Source organism: Canis aureus, chromosome 26 (assembly GCF_053574225.1).
Source record: "Canis aureus isolate CA01 chromosome 26, VMU_Caureus_v.1.0, whole genome shotgun sequence".
In the NCBI taxonomy this organism is placed as follows: domain Eukaryota; kingdom Metazoa; phylum Chordata; class Mammalia; order Carnivora; family Canidae; genus Canis; species Canis aureus.
Genome location: NC_135636.1, coordinates 11,892,304 through 11,919,832, shown reverse-complemented (window position 1 = coordinate 11,919,832; position 27,529 = coordinate 11,892,304). Strand labels below are relative to the sequence as shown.

The window sequence follows — 27,529 nt, the reverse complement described above, 5'->3', positions numbered from 1 at the left end:
TTGCATGGGATTTTTTTTTTTTTTCAGGGAAACCTCCAAATCATAAAAAGAAAAATAATCTTTAATGTCTAGAAATTTTAATAAAATAACTTACAAGTCAGAAAATAATCAACTTCATATATTCTTTCAAATATTCATCCCTAGCATAGTTATTCCTATGAGAAAAATCAATCAATAAAAAATTTTACCCAGACAATGTCAAGAATAACTGTGACCAGACAGTGACTTTGGCATTGTGGAAAGAATATATGTTCTGGAGTAAGAAGGTCTGAGTTTGATTCCAATTCTCAATCAAGTGATCCTTTCTGAGTTAAATTCCTAAATATGAAGTGGAGATTGATGACAATTTCTCCATCCCAGCAGGATCACTGTGTGCCTCAAAAGGAGCAATACATGAGAAAGAACTTGGTACACTCTAAACTACAATATATAGGGTGGCTGGGATTGTTATCACTGTAATCCACTGTGTCTTTGGCAACCAAATATTTCAAAGTTATTAAGAGGCAGGAGGTATGATTTACAACAGTCTCTCTTTCCTTCTTCCTAACTGAATCATTCAGTTGCATTCCTTATAAAGGAGGCTTTAAAAAACTACAAGGGTGCAACCCTAACAAGAGACTGGATGGTGGTGGTTTGGCAACTGTTTTGCATAAGAAACAGCAGAGGAACTGAAGGGTGTTGGAGGTAAAAAAGGAAAATCAGAGGAGGTGAGGTGAGAGAAAGAACTGTCTTCTTTGGAGGGTCAGGTTATAACACAGACTGTGGAACAGACAAGTCCTATTCTGTTACAGAAGAATGTGAAGGATGGATGGACTCTACAGATGGGAATCACAGTAATGAGAATTATGGAGAGAATTTCCCAATAAATAACTGCTCTGAGGTAGACAGTGATCATCCTGGAGATGTTAAGATTAAACTGGAAAGCCAGTTGAACTACGTAACTTCAAAGGTCCTCTGACCTATGTTCCTCCTAGTACCTGAATATTTCCCTCAGGGTGAAATCCTACAAGTTGTATCTGAATTTCATTTTAAATAAGAGCTTCAGGACTTTGACACAAAATACCCATGGTAGATTGAACTATTGGTCCCTATTTTTCTCCTTCTTACAGTACCAGCATATATCCAGTGCTGCCATGGCTTCTTGGTGGATGGAGTGTTCCTTGCTCTTTGCCTTGGTTGCATGACTTGTGTTGGCCAATGGGACGCTGGCAGACTGACGCATCAACATCTTCTATGCTTCATCATTATGATAGCCACTGACCCTCCAGCACAGACCTCAAGATGATATATCATGAATAGACTAACCTCATCTGAACTGCAGATGATCTGTAGCCTTTAGTAAAGCTACCTCAACCTATTTACAAACCATTAGTAAGAAATGAAAGCTTTTTTTTTTTTATATGCCACTAAAATTGAGGTGGGAGGCAGCTGGTTACTGGCAATAGCTGACTGATATAATATCTGTAATATCTATTACAAAAGATAAATAATGAAGCAGAATTGTCTAAGATGCATACTGGAAACTGTGTAACTAAATTAACAAAATAACCTCAAAATAACCTCACAAGAAACTAGTTTAACCAATAAGACTGCTTGACCTTCAAAGAAGCATTAATAAAAGTGCTCTAATCTATTTATCATTCAAAACTTGAAATCATTTAGGAAAAAGAATGTAAATAAAAATTACCGTAATTACTACTGCTGGGAGGCATAAGTATTCTCTCCAAAGGATGCACTTACATTTTTTAAGTAATGAGAAAGGGAAGACAAATTGTTTTGAAATGTTTTTCAACAAAGACCAAATAAATTTACCCTGCCAACCACAAGTCTGTAAAACAGGCAGCTGTGAGCAAAATGGATTTTAATCAAATTCAGATGAAATCACTGTTTCAAAGTACTCAAAGAGGTATTGTCTAGAATTCATTAACAAGTTCCACAATGTAAATGTTTATGCCTATTCAGTAACAATGGAAATGCCACATAACAAAGTATGTATGAATCTATTTTGTTTTTTGTTTTTTTTTTTGATGCAGGAACTCAATGTAACTGAGAAGATCCCACGTTAGGCTGGATATGGAGATACTGACACCTGTTCCCTATTGTAGCATCATGGGCTCAGAACTCCTAAACATTGAGCCAGTGGAGATGGAGGCAGGCCACCAGAATTGAAGTTACAGTGGATAATGGTGCAAACACCATGCTGCCTTCTATAGGGACAACCCTAAGGAATGACAACCTTAGTACTTACTTCATGAAGAGCAAATCAAATTTTCCTATCAGGGATCATATTTGATCTCAAGGTAAAAAGTATGTTTAGGTGAGAGAAGAGACATGTAAAATTTGAATTGCCAGAGGTTGCTTCTATTATGTGGTGAGGTCTGAAGGTAATCTTCATTGTGGCCTGCCTGGATCATAAAGTAGACTGAAGAAGTTATAAATGAGTAATACAATTTTTATACAATACTCATATCTGCTGCATGCTCTATCTATGAACATTAGTTGTTTTAACCTAGTAGAATTATGGTTTTTTTTTAACCTATGAAGACAGTGAGTCTAATATGTTTGACTCTGTTAAAATTTTTGTACTGTTTCCCTTCCAACTATAGAATCCCTCTGCTGACATCTTAAATTTCACTCCCTCTGCTCTTCATAATCATTAATTCTGTTCTTATCAAGGATATTTGAGAAAATACCCAATGGGGCAATTTTTAAGAAAGCATTTGCTGAAAAAAAAAACAAAAAAATTGAAATAAGGTGAAAATTATTGATATTAGAAGACCACCATGGTTCATTGGAGAAATTTCTTCAACAGATGATCTTCCAGCCAAGAATGTGACAAACTAATTTTAATGAGGTCCTCAGCAGAGACTCAAACATCTTCATGTATAAGGCAATAGGGTGTGTGTGTATGTACGTATTGGGTGGAGGGTGGAAGTTATAAAAACAGGCCTAAAAACAGGCCATCTAAAAACATTTTAATTCTATTGCCTCAAAAAGACAAAACGCTTCCACTGGGTTACTGCAGACGCAGCAGCCACCCGTGTGTGTATCCTAATGTGCTCTCCAGTTTCCTGCCCTTTTCTGTTTGCTGCCCCAGACCTGGATAGAGGAAAATTAATGATGAGATGTAGACTACATTAAGTAGCTTGCTAACCGTGATGGGGAAAGAGGGAAGGTCTGTACTTCCCGGCTGAAGGGAGATGGTAAGTTTTAGGATGGGTTAAAAGCTTTGACACTGCTCCTATTGTCAATTAAGAGTAGACATGAAGAGGGGGGCTATGACATTTACGTTGCACATTTTTATCCAAGGGTCTGCCCAGAGCAGAGAATGGCCTCTACATGCCAGAGTTAAAATAAATGGCTTCAGAGAATCACTTTGTTCAACTGCCTATGACATTCGCTGAGTAGTTACCATGAGCTTGGCATGATCCTGGCTGGAAGTGGGAGAGGGAGGATGGAGCAGTGAAGAATACACCTCCCTCCTTCTAAGACTTTGGAGTTCAGTAGAACATTACACGCCTAAGAAACAGGAGAGCCCTGGCTGAGCAACCCAGGATTTGATGAAATAACTAATAAATAAAAGGCATGGAACCCGATTCCTCATAAGAATGTTGAACAGAGGTGGTAAAAAAGAAAGGGTCACCCAAAGGACAGAAAGATTCTGGAGAGCCCAGTTTCAGGCCTCTCACAGAGGAAGGCAGCTGAGTACCACCAGATGGTACGCTGTGAAGAGAGATGTACCTGAGGCCACTTATGGGTGTGACCCATCTCAGAAGGGAGGCCAGCACACCAACCGACTCTGGCCAGAAGAACACCTTGGTCAGAGGTTATGAGTGATGATGGATTAGACGGGAGGCAGAGAGGGAGGGCAGCCAGGGGAAAGTGCTGAATGCCTTCTGGGGTGACCCTACGGCTGATAAAATCACTTAAAGGAGCTGTTAGAAAAAGTTAGACTTGAAGATGAAAAGCCTTTCTAGGACAGAACTAACAAAGGCTCAGAGAAAGAACTGGCATGTGGCATGTGGGAAGGGTAGTCAAAACTAAACCAATAAGTAAGGAGCTGAAATCACATAGGTTGGAAAGCAATAGTCAAAAAGTCTGAAAAAAGGAAGGAAAAGGCAATTAACTGAGGAAGAAGACATGGCAGGGCAGGGCATGTGGCGCTGTCTCCATTCCATGTATTAGAGTGAGGGGAGGGTATTTTAAATCCCTGGGTCCTTCCAGGAAGCTTGATGCATTACTAATGTGCTCTGCTACAGAGCTGTCCTAATCACGGCTAAAACGGAAGATGTCAGTGAAGGTCACTGCCAACCGGGCACTTTTTCAAGCAGCACAAATTAGCCTGCCGGAATCCAACAGACACAAAAAGATTCCAAGGCACCATACTATAAGTCGACATGAAGCCAAAAACAATCAGAAATGCTTTAATCACCTCACAAATAATGAGGCAGACCCAAATTTACAAGGCTGAGGTTCAAGAAAATGAAGCAGAGTGGTGATAAAGATATTTTATCAGTGCTCAGCTATCCCCTATTTCTCTTTTATTGTAGATATTTAAAATATTTATATTTTCAATTTTAGAGGTCTGCACTTTTCCAATTTTAAATCACAGAGATATTCCTAGTCCTTGACTATTAACATAATGTTCATTTTATTAAAAATCTCAAAAAACATGCAGAATATTTTTACAAGTTTCCTCCTTTGAGCCTTGTCAAATGTGAGATGAGCCACAGAGCCTCATCATGAGAGCTGAGGGTCATTTTCCAGACATCAGGTGCCACGTTCTGACTGCCCTGAAGACACAGCATGCCGGTGAATAACTGGACGTTCTGCGCTTCCTCAAAGTGCTTAGCACCATTTCTTGAACCCGATGAGACTTTGTGTTTATTGAAGAAGACAAGTTCAACGGTTGACAATGTTTTCTCCTCTGGAACAACAACACACCTGAATTCGCTTAAAGCACGGCATCTGGTCACGTCAAATTGTGTTCGTGGAGGAGGTATGTTTAGAGACTGAGTGCGGGGATAGAAAACTCGATCTTCCCTCAGAAGGGCAATGTGGGTGTTTAGAAGGACCAACGACTGGCACTGGTCTGGGCCAGGGTCACCCTCAACTCTGACAGTCGTGTAGAGCAATAACTGAACCTCTGCCAGAGAGGGGACGTTGACTTCCATGTTTCCATGAAGAATATAAATCATGTCAACCAAGGTATTCCGGAATCTGGATGACAACCGAACTCCATTTGCCAAAACTAAATCAGGGACTTCTGCTTTCCAATCCAGAGAGAGCTGAACCAGATCTTGTTGGAACAAAGGATGGTTAGTACAGGCAGCAACATCAGACTCAGGCATCAGGACACCCAGGAGGTCACGGCATATCTGCTGACAGAGGTCTTTGTTGTAACTAAATACAGTGAGCAGCAGACTCTCTGTAGAGCCCAGGAATCTAATGCTCTGCCCACCAAAGCCAATTTGAATCTCCTCTAGTCCAGAAAGAGGTAGAGAATGAAAAACAGCCACTGAGCCTGACGGGTTATCTGACAGAACCAAAGTGTATAAGATGGAATGAAGCAGGAGAAAACACGCTGGTTGCGGGTCAGGTTCAGTATAGGTGGCAACAGCAAGCCAGTAAACACCCTGCACTTTGTTCACATCACCCACAAGTTCTGGTAGGGAGCAAGCCACGTGCTCAAGAAAGTCTTCTAAAGGGTGCTCCTGAAGTTTCAGCATCTGGGCTGGAAACTGCACCAGGGTCTGCTTAAATGCACAACTCTGTGTAGCACCTTCGTATTCTAGGTGGCAGACTGAGCTCAGGAAGGAGCCTGGGGATCCCGCAGGCACAGAGGCCACAGTGAGGCCTGGGGCTCTGAAAGGCGCAGAGCTCTCTCCTGGCCAAGCAGCACCTGCCTCCTCACTGTTGCTGCTGCCCACTTGAGCTTCTCCAGGGAAAGAATGAGACTCTGCTGACAGTCCGTGTGTCTTCAGGGATGTGTCTAGGGGAAAGTGTTTCAGAAATGGCAGTCTTCTGATAAATGTGATCACATGGGAGGTGAGCTCACTGGGGTCACGCAGGCTCCCCACGTGCCTGACTAGGCGGATCACCTCTGTGCCAGACTGCAGCAGGTGACTGCAGGTATCTTTATAAAGGTCTGAGAGTCTGTGGTAAAAATAGCCCAACCCACTGGTTGCTTCTGTGTTGGTATTCATCAGGGACTGTGGAGAGTTAACTTTTTTAGCAGCTAACTCTCTCTCAACTTTTTGCGCACCACAAAACTTTGAGGTTGGTGCACCATGAGGAACATTGTGGGAGGCACTTTCCTCACTAGGAATGTTTTCAGAGAGGACAAAGAGTAACTTGCTTTGCCTGGTCTGCTTGCCTCCATTATTCATAGATAATTCTTGGCACAAATCTTGCAGCAAAGTCCAGCCAGACTTGATTCCCAAGCTGTACTCATCTTTATGAGTCATCAGCTCACAGAAATTTCCTGACCTACGCTGAAAATGTTTTATGTCACTGGTGTTGCTTTTGTTAAGGGAAGTGATTTCAGGTAGACTGAAACATTTTGGTTGAAAACAGCCTGCGGATGCAAGATGACCAGGTCTGCAATCACTGTTCTGCAGCAGCTCATACACTGAGGACTGATGGCCTTGCTGCTGGGCTCTCTCTTGTGATTCTGAGAAGGGAGCCATAGAGCCTGAGATGCTCCATGCCAAGGGATGATCTTGGTGGTGGTTCTGATCCAACTCCCTCCCCTCTTCTCTGCTGGAAGTGTCAGGAACATCTCTGGGCCGCAGTGGGACAAGACGCCTTTTCTGTTCAAGATGTCAAAAACAGTTGAAATGGGAATGTGGAGGCACCTTTTGCAAATCTTTGGCACATGAAAATTCTTGCAGTCATTGGTTTCATTGTGTAGATTAATGCAGAGGTTAAATTGAAAGCCTAAGCCATTCATATGATTAATATGTGATTTAAGAACAGATGATCTGATTCACAAATAGAATGTCAATTTCCATATTATTTATCTTACAAATTGCTGAGTATTTGATAGAAATACACTGCATGGGATTGATCCACAGTATCCATTTCTTGGTCTAACATTTCAATTGCTCCAAAATAAATCCTAAGATCTTTGATTCGATTTTCAAAAAGTCAGATTTAGTTGTGAAAATAAGTCTTTTACCATATATCCAAAATGTAAATGGCATCAGGCATACTTAATGACAGTCAGATGACAAGGCCAAAAGAAATGGACAAGCATTTCAACCTTGGTCATCTCTCTCTTGCCTCTTGGCTCACTTCACAGGAATTCTTAATTATACCTGCCCTGGTTAGACCTCCATTGCCATAGCTACAAACCAGCAGGGTGAAAGGCCTATAGGACGCCCACTATAGGCCAGGCTCTTAGATACAAAGAAATGAAGGGCAATGTCCTCCTCTTCCCAAGGAAGTCTGCTAGGGAGACGGAGGAAGATAACGTCATTACTGCATAACTGGAAAGGATGTGTAGCAGTAGCCAAAGTCAGTAAAGCTTCGTGTGGAACTCCCACCATCTTACCTCTTGCTCTCTGTAATGTATGGGTGCCAACTGTAGACTTCTACCATCTAGTACTTTTGGGGTTTTTTTTTGTTGTTGTTGTTGTTGTTTAGTTTAGGAATGTATGGGAAGGACAAGTGCCTCAGTGGAGGAAAATACAAGTAAAACCTCACAAATCGTATGCCCAAATAAACCTCAGTTTGACAATCCACCAGATAAATAAGCTAATCAATCAGGAGTATGTCCTTTGTACTACTGCCAACTCACAGTCTATAAAATGAGCTGGGTTTTTAAAACATCACGAAGTACTCAGTTTCATTTCCAAACCCCATATCTGATTCTGATTTTATAATTCTGTCTTTTAAATACAGACCAAGGGAAAGGAAAGGATACTGTTACAAATGAAAAACTGGGCAAGGAGCCTCCACCACAGTCATATGTCATTCAAATAAAGTCAAAGCACTTTCAACCTGCAGGATTCCGTTTAATTTTAAGTCCATATAATAGCTTGCCTTCCCTATTAGCCATTAATCTCACTGGGACTTCAAAATTCTAATTATGCAACTAAACATTAAGAAAATTTAATCACACAAGCATGCCATAATTTAAGGCGACCTTATCAATCTGAAAAATCATTACCTACCTCATATTTTAGCTTGCGTTGAATGGTGCCATTGTGGAGTTTCTCATTATCCTGATAAGAAAATAAAAAGCCCTCTATATTAAATTATAGCTTGTTCATACAGGGAAAAGAAACTGATTTGATTAGAAATATTTATGGGAACAAAATTCTAAAGAAGCATACTTGCTCAACAATGACAGCCCTCTATACAATTTATATTCCCATGGTAAACACTACTCTATCGATCCACCTGACTGTAAGGGAACTGAGGCATCTGTTCCTACTTTTAAAATTCTAAGACTAATATTATAAGCAAAATTTCCTTAGGAAGTTTTCTTAGGTTGCAGAATAGGAGTGAAATGTTTTTATTTTAATAAAAATCAACATCGCAAATATGTATCTTCTCAAAAGCAAAATTACATATCTACTTGGGATAATTTATCAAGCAAAATTAAATACTTAAGGAAATTGGTTATATTTTTGGAGAAAACAGAAAAACGTTACATGTAGAATCAAACAAAGTAAATAAAATGTTTTGGGAGACTTTATATTCATTTAAGAATTTTCCCCAGGAGAACAAAATTTTAAAATAAAGTATCTCTTGAATCAACACTATTTATAACCTGTTGAGCTCCACCCAAGCAATATGTAATTCTTCTAGAACATTTTGCATCTCAATTTTCTCACGGACAAACAATAATAAAGGAGCCCATCACTGCCACCATCATCGCCACCACCACCACCTTATGGCAAGGTCATCTTGAAAATGAATGACATATGACTTGGCTCCCTCAGCTCACCTTCACCACATCTGCAGATGCATCAGCATCCTCACTAATCACGCGATGTAGATCCTGAAGTCGTCTTTGGACTTCTTCTTCAATGTAAGCATTGATCCTGAAAACAACAGATATTGGGGTCGTGGTTAAAGACTTCTAACCACAAAGGGCATATGAGATCCTTTCTTAATTCTGCCCTTCAAAACAAGGAACTTTCTCACTCTAAATGCCAAACATAATGACTCAGGACCTGGAACATTTTTCTACTTCCTAAGAAATCTAGTGCCATGTGTTCACTATCTGGGTTTTCCCAAATAAGAAAGTGCTGAACAAATAACAGAATGTTGAGGATAAAAAGTGAGAGTAGGTAATCCCATCCAAATCTCTCTTGGACTTGCTTGGTGGACCCCCTGCTGCGGGGCAGAGGAGAATCACAGACACTGGTTTCAGAAGGCTCCAAGGCCAAAGACCTGACTCTGAGACCCAGCACTTCACTCATCAAGCCTCACTACCCTCTTATGCAAAACAGTGATAGTTATTTCTTACATCACAAAGTCATGTAAGAGGATTAAAGTGGGGAGAGGGGCAGGAAGTGGACAAGATCTCTATGGATCTCCACTATTCCAAAGGAACAATGGCTTGAACTGTTTCTACTCTGTCTTCTCTCTCCATTGGCAGCTGGCTGGGGTAAACCACATTTTAAAGGCCTCTCTACCTTTCAAACTGCCTGGTGTGGGCCAAGACAGTGGAAGCACGAAACGGCCAACTACTAAGGCAGTTGTCAACTGAACATCTGGTACCCTAGAGAACAAAGATGAAATTGTAGGAAGTACAACCATCCACCCAGAGGAACCAGGGAGACCAGAGAATTTTAGTTCCAGCTAAAATCCTTCTATGGCTCAGGCTGCCTACATGGAAGGCTTGCTTACTTCTACACTCTCCCTCTCCCAGTTAGAGAAACACTGATTAGATGGATTACTTAACATGAACTATTTTGCATGTTTACGTCTTAGCACACGAAACAAAAATCTGGCTTCATCTCTCTAAACACATGCACAGTCCTAGAAACATTTCTCTACTACTGGCCATGTCTCGATGATTTTCTGAAATGCTAGGTAAAGAGATGAATATTTTAGGTGAAATAGTATAGAAGAATGGATAGGGTAATAAAATGTGGTAGTCACCTTTCAGAACTGAAAGGAAAATCATACATGGCTGACCCAGAGCCGAGGGCACTTACAAATGAATTACTTCTCTGGATCTTTTTAAACATGCAGACCTAGGTTTAAGAGGATACAGAGGCTCCTAGCATTCTGAATGCATTTTGATATCCAAACACATATTGCCATGAAACAGCTGGAGTTGAGGAAAATAATCCATTTTCTTATGGGCAAAGAATGATTAAGTCAATTTATCTGAAATCTCTAAGCCACAGAACAATTTACAATGCCACTTAAGTTGAAAATGATTTTGCTATAGCAGAATCAGATGTATATGTTGTTCATGATCATTCTGAATACACTGGTACAGCTTTTGTAACACACTTCAACTGTTTGTAATTAATGACCTCCATAAATTAACTGTCAGCACAAGGTCCTCCTTCTTGGTATGGTCCAATTAACTCTGCCCATTACTTCCTCTCACCTGGCCTTGGTACATTCCTTCCTGGCGGAGGTGGTTTCCCTGAACCTTCTAATTCTACCTCCTCACACAACGTAGCACCAGCATTCCCTGGATTGGGCTGACCAGTCCTCCGGTCTTTGGTTTTCGTCAAATGATACCTCTTCCCACCTACCACTTGTTGCCTTGGATGGATCCCTCCCTATGCAAACTGGACAATGTGTGGTACAGTGAGTTACTAAATCACATCACAGGTAGGGCTGGCATCAGTTTAATGTCCAGTACCTGGCATCCATCAGAGGGACCAGGTGTGACTTCTCAGTACTGGATGGCAAGCTGGGAGAAGGAGCCTTCCCCTCCAAGGTCCGATGATGCCCTTTTTGAACACCATCAACCTCACAGATCTTCTGCTTCAACTGCTGGATTTCATGCTCTAATCTACAGAGACAGGATTTACATTAATTCATTTATTAACAGTATTTCCTGAGCATCTTCAATAGGTGGGACATTGTTCTAGAAACATGGGGGATCAAGCCAAACACTCTTTGCAAAGAGCTTTACTTTCTAGTAGAAAAGATGCCTCATCACACAAGGTATAAGGTGATAACAAACCACAAGAAGGGTTCAGAAAAAATGCTGCAGGGGCCCAAAAGTTGGAGAGAGTTGATTCTCAAGGGCAAAGATATCTCTACTGTGCTCTGAGCCAATCCTCTGAGGTAGATATGCAGGATTCTGAGCCCACCACTGCTTCAATGAAACAGTTGGTCTTTGACTACACATTGAGATCCCCCTAAATACTTCTATTTGAAAAAAGAGATTTAAGGTTTAAAGAATTTTTAAAAACCACCCATCTAGGAGAATCCACATAGTTAAGGCAATTTCAAGTTGAGTCTTCAGGGACCAGTGGGAATTTGAACATTTGGAGATGAGGGTGAAGGCTTCCCCAGATGCAGATAATAGTATGAACAGGGGCACCTGGGTGGCTCAGTGGCGAGTGTCTGCCTTTGGTTCAGGTTGTGATCTCGGGGTCCTGGGATCAAGTCCCACAATGGACTCCCTGCAGGAAGCCTGCTTCTCTTTCTGCCTGTCTCCACCTCTGCCTCTCTCCCTCTCTCTCTCCGTGTCTCTCAAGAATAAATAAAATCTTAAAAAAAAAAAAAAAAAAAAGAAAGGAAGTAGTATGAACAAAGGCCTAAGTCATGAAAACTAAGAATCCACTTTGGTTAAGGAAGAGGATGTAGAAAAGGGAACTTGCTAAGAAAGCAAGGTAATCATCTTGAGAAATTAAAATACACCATAAATGGTAGAACCAAACATGTATTTCTAATGATAAATGATACATTCAGTATGAGGTCAAGTGTGTGTAAGGCCATTCTCCTGCTGGCCCTGGCATGCTTGAATTCAGGGCCATGAGGCCAGAGGGCTAAACTTGCCAGTAAATTTAGCCCCAGAAACATGAGACCCAGCTAGGGGCTACAGCTCACTCATTGTGTGAACTTGGGCAAATTAATGAAATCTGGGTCTCAATTTCTTCATACCCCAAATGAGAGAATCAATTAGTCTTCCAAACTCCTTCAGATTCAAACTTCAGAGATTCTGGTGCACCACAATACTGCCGGCTCTCCGGTGTTACCAGCAGCAATTTGACTGCTCTATCCTGGACATGAGCGCCAAGTTCTTAATCCTCAGAAATGTCAAGGTCACCAGGGTCAGTACTCACAGATTCCATAGAAGGCAATACCCAGCTTAACTCAGCCCTTCATGTGTCTATTGATGAGCAAGTACTTACCAAGCATCAACTTGCACAGTATGAAGTATTTTCAAAGGAAGAAGAAAAAAAGCATAAAAAATTGATGTTAAGGGGCCAACTGCCAACGTTCATAACTAAGATGACACCTACTAGAGTTGTTCAAGGACATCCTTCAGCACTGGCAGCAATGAAAAAGACTCCAAAAACAAAGGGTTTGGTGCGGGGCCTTGAAGCCCCAAAGGGATTTATATAGGTGGCAAGGGAAAGGCACCCCAAGAAAACAGTCTCAGCACAGATGAAGAGCTGGCCTGCCTGGGCCACTGCTCTGGGGCCCGTAGATAAGAGGACACAGTGGCCCAGAGGGGACGGTAAGTAGATCTGCTACCTTCTATCTGCATGACACTTGTCCCCAGTGGCTATATAACCACTGGGTGGAAAAGAGGACAGAGAATGAGCTGAATCTTGTTTATAAGGAAGCCAAAAAAGGAAAGCTGAGTTCGGTTCACTGTTGTCTGATCTGGTTCCACATGAATTTAAAATTTTGCACTTGGGGGTTTCACAAGTGGCTGACTTGGGCTGCACGGCAGGCCCTGGCTTAGCCATGAGAACCCAGAGAGGTAATGACACACAAAACCAATAACCACAAAAAGCTGCAGGAGCAACACAGCCAGAGCAAAGAGCTCAGAATTTGCTGGCCTGAATTAGGTCTTAGCAAAGTCTACTCCATCAAAACACATGAAACTAAAAGCATCCTTTGTGTGGCTTCTGGAGGAACGCTGACACTGGGAAATCACTTCCATGGAAAATCACAATACTGTATCTGCTATAATAGAGTATTAATACTAAATGGCCAGGGACTGAAGTCGGTTGACAAAAGCTAGATATCAAGCTAAAAGCTCATGCTGCATTCTTACTGCACACTGCCAGATATAAATTGAGTGTGCCCTTCACTACTTTAAATTTCCTGGGGCTGGAGCTTTGTCCAGCAATTTCATTTACATAACATACCTGCAATCATTTTCTTAAACCTCCAACCTATTTCTCTGAAGTAATAGCATTATGGTTTTTGATTGTTATTTCTTGCTGTTTTGCCAGAGGGAATTACCAGAGAGCAAAGGTAAACAGAACTCACAGTAGAAGCAGATCATTTCAAAGGGAGTTTGCCCAACCTGTTCAGGCAAGATGATGGAGGGAGGCTCCAGCCTCACAGTAGGTCTTGCTTCGTCATCTATATGGATCCCAGGCCTCTGCCAATGTCAAGCTGGGCTCCTACAAGCCAGCCAACCAGGCTTCAGCTGTAGCTCCTCAGGAGGTGCTGTGGGTGGTTGGAATGCTAGAGAGCCTAGGCCCTCCAACCTGGGCTTCAGGTAAAATCTCAACTGATCGAAGAGTCTGGAGCTAAAGAAAGTGAACAGGCCCTGATCTCCTCTGCCCCCTTCTTGTTAGAGCGAGGATTCTGAGGCCCAAAGATTAAAGAGCCTGCCAAGGCCAGCCAGACAGAATGGGGCTGGGCCAGGGTATGAAGCTCCCATGTAGGACAACAAATCAGGTGATGTTTACACACCAGGCAGCCTACAGATTTCTGGGAGTCTTGGTATCACATCTGCTAGGCTACCAGAAAAAGTGTTCTTGAATTCACTACTGATTCCTTTTGAGGACCTAGTGTGGGAAGCCTGGTAACAGGGAATTGGTAGGAGGAGATACTCTTTCTTTACCACGGAAATAGTGCTAATCCCTAGTTTTATTTTTCACAACACCAAAAGTAACATGAGTAAATCTTCACCACATCTGCTTAAAAATATCACTGTGTTCAGAATCACCTGGAGAATTTTGTTTAGTTTATTTTTTAATGCAGAATCCTGGGGCCTCCCGCAAATATTATGAATCAAGAGAGGTGGGAGAAGGGGCTGTTTTCAGTTTCCCAGCAGGTGTAGACATTAGCACATGGTACTGTGAAGGAAGGGATGGTGTTTTACGGTAACTAGCGCTAGTTGCAGAGATGATTTTAAGCCCATGGTGAGGTTGTAGGAGTGGGGAAACAGGAAAAATTCAGAGGGGTGGGATGGGATGAGGAAGGGGATGGAGAGAAGGAAAAAAAGAGGAGGGAAGGGAAGGGAAGGGAAAGAGAAAAGGAGATACCAGAGCCAAAGGAGGGATGGGGGGGAAGGGGAGGGACGCAAAGGAGGGGGCAGACTAGAGGCTATCCTATCAAACACGAGAACATTCACATTCCATAGGTCAGTGGAGTGATGGACAAGGCCTTTGGTTTCCTTAGTGTATTTTTTTCAATAACTGTAGGCCAACGATTCTAAAATGAGGAAGGATCCTAAGGAGAAAGAAAATGTTTAGGGGTGCTTTCTCACTTTTGTTTGACTAAAACCATTTGTTGGTGTATTAGAGAATACACGGGTAAAAAAGAATTACTTTTTTTAAGAGACAGAGTCACACTGGGAGGGCTAGAAAAGTCGCCATCACTTGGCACCCACAGCATGCCGTGCTCTCCCTTCCCAGTCTCACCTCTCCCTGTCCTTCTCCAGGGCTTCCTGTTCAGCTTCCAGGCTGGCCTGGAGCCCAGACTGCTCGCTGCTGCTGCTGTGGAGCGTGGCGAGCTTCTGCCTCTGCTCCTCGATCTCCAGGCCCAGGGTGGAGCGCCTCTGCAGGGCTGAGTGCCTCCTCTCCAGCCTGGCCACAGCTCGCTCCAGCGCCTCCCTCTGCTGCTTCTCCCGAGACTCAAGGATCTCCTTTTCCTTCTTCCTCACCTTTTCTTCCTGACGTGCAATGTGGGCAGTGAATTCGAAGGTGGCCTGGAGCTTCTGCAGCTGGCTCGCGTTGGCCTGGTACTGGGCAAGCTGTTCCTCTTTTTCTTCCATCTCTTTCTCCACTTGATAAAGAGTGTTGTCTAAGCCAAGGGGACCTCTGTCAAGGATTTCAAACGCTCTCTGCTTTTCTTCCAACAGGGTTGGCAAATGATTCTGCAGCAGGTACTGGAGCTGGCGTTCTTTATACTGCAGCCTATATTCTGCTGGCTTTATCTTCTCCACATTTTGAGCCAGCAGGGTAACGTTCGTGATGCTAGCATCATTTTTCTTCAATAACCTAGAGTCTTCCTCTTCTGCAGATTTTAAACGCTCTAGGAGTTCCTGTTCCTCTTCAACTTCTTTTCTCAGGAGGTCCTTCTGCTGGACCAGGTCCTTCTCCAAGTTGGCTAGCTTGACCAACTGCCTTCTCTTAAACTCTAAGAAATGGAGCTGAGCCCTTTCTAACTCCTCACCATCATCCTCCCCTTCAGCCCGGGCTTCCTTCACCCGAAGGAGGGACTCTCGGATGCCTTCCAGATCCCGCTTCTCCTCCTCCACCCGCTGCACTTCCCCTTGCCGCAGGAGCCGGATCATCTCCTGCTTCTCACGCAGCTGCTCTTCCAGATGCACCACGAGCATGATCTGCTCCTTCTCCTGCTCCTCCAGCCTCTTCTTCTCCAATTCGAGCTTGGCATACTGCTCATCCTTCTCCCTTTTCAGCCGGTCCAGCTCTTGAAAGATTTGAAGCTTCTCGGCCTTCTCATTGTTGTTGAGTTCTTGGAGCCGCTGGAGCTCTTCCTTGACTCGGAGAACGCTCTCTTCCTCTTGCTTCTTCTTCTGCAGCTCGATTTCCTGCTGCTCCCTCAGCCTTTCCTCTTCAAACTTTTCCTTTTCAGCGAGCAAATCCTTCAGTTTGCTCTCAATATGGAAGCTGCGGCGTTTGAGGCTCTCCTCCTGCTTTCGGATCTGGAGCTGGACGATCTCTGTCTCCTTACGCCGGGTCTCCACCTCCTGCTGCATTCGCTCCAATTCTGCCTTATCTGACTTTTGCTTCTCTTCCATTTCTTCTATGAGTTTCCTGAAATGCCAAATGTTGACTGATCATCATCTGAGTGCTATGGACAAATGACTTTTCCCTAACTGAGATGTTCTGAAAATGGACATACAACACAAAGTCAAACCCTTCAGTAAGAATAAAAAGTGGGGGCAAACTGCTTTCCTTTTAATTTCCAGCAGCACACTGCTTAACTTTTTTACTCTGTAACTATCCAACATATCATTTGCCTAATCTCCTGAAGTAGCCTCTGATATCATTTCTTTGTAGAGTCTATAAGCATAATGTGTTATGCATGATATAATTTTAAAAGCCCCCTGAGCTCAAAGAGAAAGAACCGTGCCCAATTTAAATTTAAATGTGAATAATTTTATTCAGCCCAATGGCTAAAACTCAATAGAAATTCAGTTACAGAATGACATTAAATAAAAATGCTTATGCTGTCCTCAACTCATTGGGGTCAAATATCAAAGTCAAGACAATCAACAGTTCATTGTTCCAGCTCAAATAACCACATGCTACTTAGCATTTAATCACTAGTTTAGGATAAACAGTAATCATCAAATGGCTCAAAATATTAGTTTATTAACATGTAACTCTGAAAATAACAGGGGTCACCATTAGAATACTGAGATGCATGGCCACAGGGGTTATATGTCATGTTTGGTCTTGGAAAACAAATGATCCCTACCAAGCGCTAAATCTGTGTTTTGAAGTTGGGATGGCCTCCAAAGCAAAAATAAAGGGCATGCAGAAGTATCAATACATGGTCTCCAACTCCTGACCCATCTAAGACCTATCTTATATGATGCTAGAAGCTAAACTAATTCATTTGTAACACCTACACTCCAGATTCCAGAAAATAAATATCCAACCTGTAGATTTTCTGTGGCTTTAGTTTCTACTCTAATATCTATCCTTGCTCCATTTCTTGGCTTGTTAAATATAGGATGGAGGGGAGAAAAAGGAGAAAATACTTAGTATTATCAGATAATTACATTCAGAACATACCAAAAAAACCCTCTCCAAATCAGCTAAACAACCACACACACACACACACACACACACACACACACACCCGGGAGAAAAGTGAGCAAAGAATATAAAGAAGCAAATTATAGAAGGGGAATACAAATGGCCAAACAACAAAAGCAAAGATCTTTATTTTTATTTTTTAATAAATGTATTTTTTATTGGTATTCAATTTGCCAACATATAGAATAACATCCAGTGCTCATCCCATCAAGTGCCCCCCTTAGTGCCCGTCAGCCATTCACCTCCACTCCCCGCCCACCTCCCCTTTCCCACCCCTAGTTCGTTTCCTAGAGTTAGGAGTCTCTCATGTTCTGTCTCCCTTTCTGATATTTCCCACTCATTTTTTCTCCTTTCCCCTTTAAAAGCAAAGAGAGGCTTTCTAAGACCTTGGGTGATATTACCGATGAGGATATCCATTTGAATTAAATATAAAAAAGTATATACTTGGCGTGTTAAATTTAACAAGTGCATGAAATTTGCATACTGACCCTCTTCCCCCTTTTTTACAAGTATTTGAAGATGTACTACTTGAAAATATCAAACATGAGATACAAGTAACCACCTAGAGGAAAGACCCAAAGTCATTAGACCCGTAAATACTTGACATGGAACCAGAGGGAGGGCATGAAACAGACCCCAGTGGAATCTGTCTAGAAGATTAATGCAAGAATCCACAGACTACAGCACTGTCAGAGCTGGCCCCCCACATACCTTACCTTTTACTCTCCAATTTTTCAAGTTCTTCACGCTGCTGCCGCTCAAATTCAAGTCTAATAGAAAATCAAATGAAAATTAGTCACTTTTCGGAACGAGCTTTTCTCTCAGTCTCTGTATATAGTTGCATATTACAAAGAGTATCTGTTGCTTAACCGTTAATTTAATTATGATGGATTAGCAAGTTTAAAATGTTTTTTTTTTTTGCTCTAATCTATGACTGTGATTAGAAATTAGTACTTTGGGGTGCTGAAAATAACTTATTTTATACTTGAAGGAAAACAAACAAAGCACTACTGTATTGAAAAAGCAGGGTTCAAGGAAACTTCTAAATGATAAGTATGTCTATTCCATGCAGCTTAATCACTGGTGAGTGTATATAAAAATGGAGAATCTCTACCTTAGACAGATGGGTCCTTTTATAGGGAAAAGACTGCCAGGGAGGTAGAGAGAGAGAGAGAGAGAGAGCACAGACATCAATTAAGAAAAGAATTAACTGAGGAGAACATCAAGAGAAAAGCAGTAAGGTACTTAAAAGCCAATAGCCATGCACACATCACAACATCTTTTTATAAACATCACATTTCCCAAAAATTTCTCAAAGCAAAGACTCCAAAGAGTTAGCTGTGTTATGTGTGCACACTTGCCATCATAATGAGAGCAGTAATAATCATTGAGTACCAATAACAATTGTGATAGTATCAAAATTATAATTTTATATTTATACATGGATCTACTGTAGGTAGTTCATAAAGATCCTCCTGTGACTAATAGTTCTAGGATACAACTTACCAGGGCTACATAGATTGTCAATGGGTTTTTCACAGTGCTAGCAAAACAAAAGGGGGCTAGTCACTGGGAATTTTAAAACAACTTGCTAAAGTACTGATGACAAAAATTGATTTCTTCTCAAACACTAGACTTAATGACTGCAAGATTTCACTCTTTTTAAACAGCATGAATGGTAATTCTTAAACCTACACATTTTCCCATATGTTAAGTGGCATAGATAGCTAAAAAGCTGAACTAGGGAAAAATTCATCACAAACTTTCCCTGCATAATGCACCAATGTAGACTGGCAAAAGTTACCTTTAGAAGGAACTAATAAATATTTCAATTAGATGTGTTACTCATTTAATTTGGCTAATACTGAGAGTAAGATGTCTGGGTTTCTTTTGTAAGCAGAACTGAGTGCTGTGCTGAGGGTTTTACCCATGTTAGCTTACTCTGTCTTCCCAGCAAATCCTAGCGATAACAAATAGTATCTCCACTTTACATACAAAGAACCCAGAGCTTAGATATGTGAAAGAACTTGTCCAAGGTCATAATGGCGATATGGCAGAGCCAGGATTTGAACCTACAATCCAAAATACCATCACTTAACTCATAAGCAATGCTCAGATTTGTGATAGTCAATAAAATAATTAAATCCTTCATTGAAACATGTCATTTGGGGTTATATATACCCTCCTGCCAAATTGCCATCCATGAGAAATCCGTCACATAAACATATATGAAAGGTATTTGCCAATCCCCAAGCTCTCAGCACATATGTCATTACGCTAGGTAGGGATAAGGTTTCATTAAAGTTAGTGTAGGACTGTTCTCTCTTATACAACAATAAAGAGAACCTTGGAAATATTTCATAGTAGATAGTTTTTAGACTTCAGTACAGTTCAACTAGATAAAGAATCACTAGATAAAACACTTTCAAAAACAGAGAATTTTTCTAATGGAACTGTGTCTTTATTCTCTGATTTTACTTTCTATGAACAGTTCATATAATCACAAGTAGATACTCCTCTGACATGTCACAGGCATGTGATCATAATCCAAATGCTCCTCTGAGAGTTGGGTGACCTAGGTTTGAATGAAATCCTATCACTGAGGACTATTTACAAGGGGCACACTGGGCTGGGCTCTTAGTGGACAATACCCTCACACTGTTCTCCCAACCCTGCCAGGTTGACATGTTTCTCATCCCTATTTTATAGAACAAATACCCGAGGCTTAAAGCAAGTAAGCAGCAGAAGGAGAACTTGAATCCAAGTTTGGTACTAAAACCCAGGCTGCTGACCATTATGATTGATTTTCACAAGTGAGCTGTGTGGTCTCAGGAGGTCACAAAATGTGGGTTTTAATATCTTCATCTCTAATGTGATGCTCTGATCATCTATTTTTTTTTTAACTGTGCATGACATCAGGCAAAGGGGGGTTTCAGGGGTACAGCAGTTTCTAAGGGTGACATGGCTTTGACCCACAGGGCTCTCAGTCTGTGACAGTCAAATAAACACAATGGGCACCCAGTGAGTCACAAGCCAGGACTGAAGAAGGACAATGCTATAACATATGGAGTGGGGTACCGATCCCATAATTTGATAGTACCTAGAATGAAGCAAGTTTCCTGAGGAAACTCATACCTGAGCTATGCAATTCTTCATACATGATATAGAAACTCAAGAGAAGCTCATTAAAACCACATTTTGGCTTGCTGTGAGAGAATTGGCAAGACACGAAGCTTAACTGGACAAAAGAAGACAAGTAGTGAATGAAGGGCCTTAGAAGTTACATTAAGGACTCTGAACTTGATCCTAAGGATGCTGGTATAAAAGTACCTTGGAAGAGGACAACAAACAAAAAGGGATGGGTGAACATCATTCAAGTATAGAGATCATCAACTTACAGAGGTGCCATCTCTGAGTAGATGTGGTTTTCTCTTGTAGCACTGAGCTATCAGATACAGGTTCAGGGCAAGGAGACAGTTTGATGGACCCAGCTGGGTCTCTGACAAGTGAAAGAACCAAAAAACCATCTGAGCATTTGGGGAAGAAGATGACTCAAGTGTTGGGGACAAAAACTTGGTTGGACAGAGAAGTGGGACAAGGCAAAGCTTGCAGGTGAAAGTGAAATATCTAAGATGTCTCCAGGCCAAGAAGTGAATATACTTACATAACCATGTGTGTCCATATAGAATCACCCAAGATAACAGTAGGACTGAAAAAGATGGTGAAGCTTAGATGGTAAGCAGATGACAACAGTAAGAAGAGGCAGGTGCCAATAAGCGAACAGATCAGAGCACTCTGTGAGGCAGAGGAAGGGTGGTCTGAGGGCAGCTGAGTCTTTGGTCTGATAAGATCCTTGACTCTTTCTCCGTAGAAGTTTTCATTTTAGAATATTTGATTGTGATGAGGAAAGGAAAAGTAATTTGGGCCAGTGGCGGTTGTCAACCTTAGATGTATGAGGCCACAGCTCTAACCTCTCCTGAAGAGTGGCACCTAATGACATGGAGGGTTCTGAGTCAAGAAATCAGAGAGACATTCCCATTTTAATTCTTAATGAAGAAGTATGGATTCATTTCTATGACCTGTTATTAAAATAGGAAAAATTTTGACTGCTTTCTACCAAAAGCAGTATGTGTGTGATAACTAATTACTCCCATTTCCTAAAAAATAAAAGTAAAAAAAAAAAAAAAAAAAAAGATGCTCAGTCTTAATTAAAATCAAGCCCCATCCATTCTAAGGAGAAAGTCATAATTACAAAGTCAAGAACTATATTTTAAAATATGAGGTGATATTAGCTGTTGCTGCTACTGTAGGACTTCCATTAAATATTACATATTTACTAATCATACTTTAAAATGCACTTCTTTCCTTAATCAATGATAATTATTTCAAATAGCAAACTTCAATAGATTGTAAAACATAAATGCGGATGTGTTAATATCAAGGAAAGAATATCAGCTGTAATTGTATTTTAATGTGACTTCATTTTAAATAAGTGTAATTCACTATCTTATTTTAATGGAGTTATCTTGGCCCCAAATGCTAATTTCCTAAATGTTACAATTAAAAGGAAAACCACAAAATGATGTGATTTTTGCAGCTGTTTTTAGCATTTTAAAATGACATTTGGAAGTACATACACTGTGTTAGGTCCAACAAAAAAGCATAGCATACAATCTATTTTTATGAGAAACAGTCTCTCTTGCTCTCTTTCTCTTTCTTTTTTTTTCATTAAAACACATCTAGCATTTTTAGGTATAATTGCACATCTTGCAATTTATATTCCTGTTATCATCAGCAATGAAAAAGCAAGGGGGTGGGAATTTCTCAGTTCACACCATGACATTGAAAGTGAGACTGTGATTATCAAAAAAAGAAAGGAAAAAAAGAAAAATTTTAAATGAACTAAAAGCAGAAGTATTCGAGCCCTTATGTTGTGCCAATGGTGATTAGTTTTGTACCTCTGATGTCATTTTACATTCGAAAAGGAAGAAAACAGCTACTCAAGTCCAGCCAACACTTAAGCTGGCAGCTGTGGTGAGGGCGTGCGGAGAGAGTAGTAAAGGCTGAGCCCCAGACCCCAGTATGACTAGAAGGGAGTCACCTGACAACAGAGGGGAGCTGAAGGCAAGGCAGTCCCCCACAAGCATATTCTCCAGATATATAAATAGGTATGGGTAATATCCTTGGGAAATGGGTAAGCTAGAATTTTTCCCACATAATTTTTAGGATGCCCCTATGGGGTATGCAACCTTTGAGGATGCACAGGGTCCTGCATTCACTGTCTACTGACACCATCTTGCGATTCTTAATATTTGAACAAAAGGCCCCAGGTTTACATTATGCGCTGAACTCTGTAAGTTATGTAGCTGTGTTCTGATCAAATATACATCATTTTTTAAAGAAGTCCCAGCCTGTTGCCTGGAATAGATAATAGTAGTCCGCAGTCCTGATTCTGGTAAGGGCCAGATGGAAAGCAGCTAGAAAAGACCAGAACTCCATGCAAGATGGTTCACTTTCTGATCCTTCACTAGAGATCAGGTTTCCACCAACACTGGGTTCTGTAATAGTTAGACCAGAATGGCTGAACTTCTTACCCTCTCCTACCACCTTCAGGAACTTCCAGCCAGTTTCAAACCACCTTCCAAATGAGCAAACTCCCAAAGAGACTGGGGGATCTTAAAGATTGAAGATGAAGTTTGGATTTTTGGTGGAGTCTGTACAGGTTCTATCCAATTATCTTCTAGACATTCTAGATATTCTTTAAAGACTGAGAAGAAACCAAAGACTACCCCAAGACAGGCACAGGGAAATGCATGAAAGGAGTAACTTAGCCATTCACCCAGACCCTGTCTCTTCATGGCAAGGCTCTGAAGTCTTCCCTGTGTGAATCATTAGAAACTTTCATCAGAAACCCAAGAACAGGGTAGCCCAGGTGGCCTAGTGGTTTAATGCTGCCTTCAGCCCAGGGCGTGATCCTGAAGACCCAGGATCGAGTCCCAAGTCAGGCTCCCTGCATGGAGCCTGCTTCTCCTTCTGCCTATGTCTTTGCCTCTTTCTTTCTCTGTGTCTCTCGTGAATAAACAAATAAAAATCTTAAAAAAAAAAAAAAAAAAAAAAAAGAAAGCCAAGAACAGCTGCTCTGTAGAGGCAGTGAAATCACTACACCACTCCATCCCCACTTCTCTCTTTCCCACCCCAGATCATTATACAATATGGCAGGTTATCCTGCACTACAGTGACTTATGTACAACTGCAGTTCAAGGTATATATATCAAAATGAGGGTCTCGTGATGCAACTGAACCTAGGAGGTTGTGAAATTAAACCCCCTATAGTTGGAAGTCAGAGTTTATAACACAAATATCCCTAGTATGTTGGGATTGGTTTTCTAATGAACTTTCAAATCCCTAGTCTAGAAAGTACTCCGTAAAGACTTTCAGGAGCCAATCTTAAGCCGTTTGTATTGAAATGAAAGTGCTCAAAGAAACAAAGATTGCTTTAAAAAAATAGTAAAATTTGATACCATAAGCATTTTAAATGAGTTCTCTTCCCAGCCTTTTTCTCATAACAGTGGTATAACTTGCTCCAATAAAGGCAGCCAGGAACACATGTTAAACCCAGGAGACCTACCTGATCGAGCTGCAAGATCACATGCAGTTACTGCTACATGGGGACTCAAGAGATCGTGCATTCAACTTGGCACATGCCCCTACACCTTGCTCCCCATCACTATTTTACAGGCTAGGAGACTGAGTCCCAGAGAGTATTACAGAGAGGTCCAAGGTGACCTCTTCTTTAGAGGAATCAAGAGTAAAGTCTGCCTCTTCCTACTCCTCCTCCATCTTTTTGTTTTTTGTTTTTTTTTTAGAGAGAGGTAAAACACAAGCAAGGAGAGGGGCAGAGGGGGAAGGAGAAGCAGACTCTCCGCTGAGCAGGGAGCCCAATGCTGGGATGCTGGACTAGATCCCAGGACTTGGGAGATCATGATGTAGCAGAAGACAGATGCTTAAACTGAAGCACCCAGGTGCCCTTCCTCCTCTAATCCTACTTCAACTCTGGAATTCCACCTCACCTCTTCACCTGAACCATGGTAACTTTTACCCCAGAAACAGCCTTCCAGAAGTTAACAATGATTCATTATTTAAAGAGGTATACCTCACCTTGTTGAACAAACCAGAATAGTGTATCACAGGTAATTTTCCTGCCACTTCATTCAGCCACGCATGCCACATATCCAATCAACCTGTATCAACATCTACTATGTGCAAGAACAACAGAGAATAGGTCAAGTGCCTGTGCCTCTTAGGAGTGGATTATAAGGGAAATAAAATATGCATGCATATCAATCACATAGAACCCGAGAAAGTTCCATTTTTAACAGGAGATGGGGTGGAGGGAGAGCATTTATAGCTGCAGGGATGAGAGGATACCTCGCAGAGGAACTGCTGTTGAGCTGGGCCTTGACAGATGGACAGAATAACTATGGGCATAGTGTGGTGAGTGGGGGGAAAAAAAAAACAAAAACTAATGTTAGCAAAACAGGAGCAGGAAGACAAAGAGATAAGCAAAGGAAGCAATAATGAACATACCTGGCTCTTGCTCAGCACAAATAAAGGGAAGTGGTGAGAAATAAAACCCAAAAGGTAGATGCTGGGCAGAATGTCAAAGGTTGACATTCTTGGGAGCATCTTTGTGGGCAACCTCTCCTCCCACCAATCTGTGCAGTCCTCTACCCAAGGCAAGGAGTACAAAGTACAGGAATTCATTTGTTTAATATGGTATCCATGGCCCAGGCACTGCCCTAGGCAATGTGGATTCAGCAAAAGGAACCAAGTCCCTGCTATTATAAACCCTTCATTCTGGTGAGGAGGACAGCTAACTAACAATGAGTATGTTATGTGATAAGTGCTATGAAAATAATGAAGCCAGAAGAGAGGGTGGAGAGAGAAGGGGACATTTAAGACAGAGCTAAATGGAGGGAGTAATCATAAGGATGCATCTGTTGCCAACATGAGGGAGAAGCCAGACCAACGACCAGGAGACGTGTGTGCCATGCTGGGAGTACAGAAAGACCAGCATGGAGAAAGTAGATTGAATTAGGAGATGGTGATGGTATGATAGCAATTGTGGCCCAAGAGGAAGCCAGGGCCCAAACCACTCAAGGCCCTACAAGTCACAAAGGGTAGATAGGGCCCTGCCCACCAGGGCTCCTTAAGAACAAAGACTCACTAATTGACTGTGTAGGGCCTTCTGTAAGGCACATAGTAGGTGTTCAACCAATGACTGCTATAAATAGTGCTTAGAAGTCAGTAACTAGAGGCTCAGAGCCAGACCCCAATTACACAGTCACAGAATACCTGGGTGAGGAAGAGATGTTGTCAGCCAATGTGGAGTTCACTTTGCCTTAAGAAAGAACAACTTTTGGTGCTTTTCACCCTTCTCAAGATGAAAGTTAATTAACTGCAGCAAATCTAGAAAATACAAGTAAGTAAAACACTTACCAATCCAATATAATCACCATGATTGTTCCATCCTGGTATACAGCCTTTAGCCTTCCCAGAGATACACATATACACAGAGATGAGAGCCAACAACACAGCTTATTTTGTAACCTTTTCCTCCTAATGAATATTTTTGACAAATCCCCAGATCATTAACTATTATTGTCTAACATAGCTTAACATCATGCAATTCTATAATACAAATGTGCCATGATTAATGTAAGTGATCACATTTTAGAAAGGTATATGGTAGCTGGTGTATAAAACAGTTTGGTGGAATCTAAACTGGGCAGCCCAAGAAGTTAGTTTAAGAAAAGCTGTGCCCATTTGTGAGCAGACAGAAAAGGGAGAGCATACAGGGAAATCTGAAGATGTAAAAAAGACTTAAAATGCACCACAGCTCCTCTCCCTTCATTCAAATGAAGAGCTTTAGTGCTACATATCTCCTTTACATATTTGTACTCCTTTGGTATCACCCACTGAAAGACAAAATGCTAACACACCTAACTAGTAATGCTTGCACTGTGTGCCTCTGTCTCAGGCTGGAGGTGAATGGAGGTCCCAGGGGCACCTGTTGTACCTCCCCTGGCCTGTCACCCACTCCCAGCTCTCCAGTGTCATGCCTTTTATGGTCTAGGCCATCAAACATTCCTTATTTCTCTGATACCTCTCTGCATTCCTCCTCTTGTTGCTTTGATGTAAGCAGCAGCCACCATCAAATAGAGAGTTTAAAAGGGCGTGGATTTAGCAGACAAAAGAAAAAAAAAGTGGCAAAGATTTATATAACTGGATTAATTGTAATGTAATCAACAATTTATGTTTGTGTTAGGTGGAGAGAAATAGTTCCAAAAGTCCTTTATGATTAAGCAAGAATTATGTTCAATATCTAAACAGAATGAAGACTTGTCATCAATGGCATGGGGAAAAGTTCACAATAAAATGTTATTAGCACCACGCTCTAACCAACTGAGCTAACCAGCCAACTACTCACAATAAAATGTTAAATGAAAAAGAAGAACACAGAACTGTATATCTAGTATGATCTCAATTTTGTTTTTCTGGGTTTTTTTTGTTTTGTTTTTAAGTAGTCTCCATGCCCAGCATGGAGCCTAACGTGGGGCTTGAACTCACGACCTTGAGATTAAGACTTGAGCTGAAATAAAGAGTTGGACACTTAACCAACTGAGTCCCTCAAGTGCCCCCAATTTAAATAATCCTTATAATGCATAATTACAATATCTAATGTACAATTAAACAGTTACATACAGTAAATTTAAGTAAACACTACAAATGTAAATCAATCATTATTTTTTGGTGGGAGGATTGTGAATGCTTGTGATTACTTTAATTCATTTCTGAATGTTTTACTTTTTTGTAATAAGCATTTCAATTTATAATGAGACAAACTACTTGTTTCAAAATTTTTTCTTAATCTACTGTGATTATAGCAACCATTTTACTTCCTTTATGCTTCTATGAGTCTCTGGTTAATTTCCATTTTATCCAACAACAATGATGATTAACCTGAGTAAATCATCAGATATGGGGGTTGTGACTAGGAACTAAGCATTGAATGTCACTGATGGGGGCACAGCTTCTCAAAGTTAGAATTATGGTCTGTGACAGAAGCAGCAGATGGAACTGCTTCATCAGGGCACAATTCACTCACACACTCAATCAACAATTATTTCTCAAATACCTACTGAGGAAAAGAAAATCAGACCCTTTCATTTACCATTAAATATATAGACCAAGAAACACAATTATCAACTACCAAGGGCTACAAAGGAAAGACAGAAAAAAAAAAAAAAAAAAGAAAGACAGGATTCTCTGAGCAA

General features: G+C 41.2%; 1 protein-coding gene across 27 annotated transcripts in view; it reads right to left on the bottom strand.

Moving 5' to 3' along the window:
• Positions 1-27,529, bottom strand: part of KIF16B (kinesin family member 16B) — a 314,538-nt gene that overhangs the window by 96,930 nt on the left and 190,079 nt on the right. For 18 of the 27 annotated variants that reach the window (XR_013364784.1, XR_013364778.1, XR_013364780.1 and 15 more), the window contains exons 18-23: positions 18,307-18,339; positions 17,909-17,962; positions 14,823-16,181; positions 10,841-10,993; positions 8,957-9,053; positions 8,178-8,228 (exon numbers count right to left, since the gene is read on the bottom strand). Coding sequence is in view for 15 of the 27 variants with exons in the window: in XM_077872137.1 (XP_077728263.1) it covers positions 8,178-8,228; positions 8,957-9,053; positions 10,841-10,993; positions 14,823-16,181; positions 17,909-17,962; positions 18,307-18,339 (1,747 nt within the window). In the remaining 12 variants the exon portion in view is untranslated. Of the gene's footprint in view, positions 1-60; positions 6,813-8,177; positions 8,229-8,956; positions 9,054-10,840; positions 10,994-14,822; positions 16,182-17,908; positions 17,963-18,306; positions 18,340-25,547; positions 25,633-27,529 lie in introns of those variants that run through there. The other 9 variants (XM_077872132.1, XM_077872129.1, XM_077872131.1 and 6 more) reach the window with 6 other exon arrangements.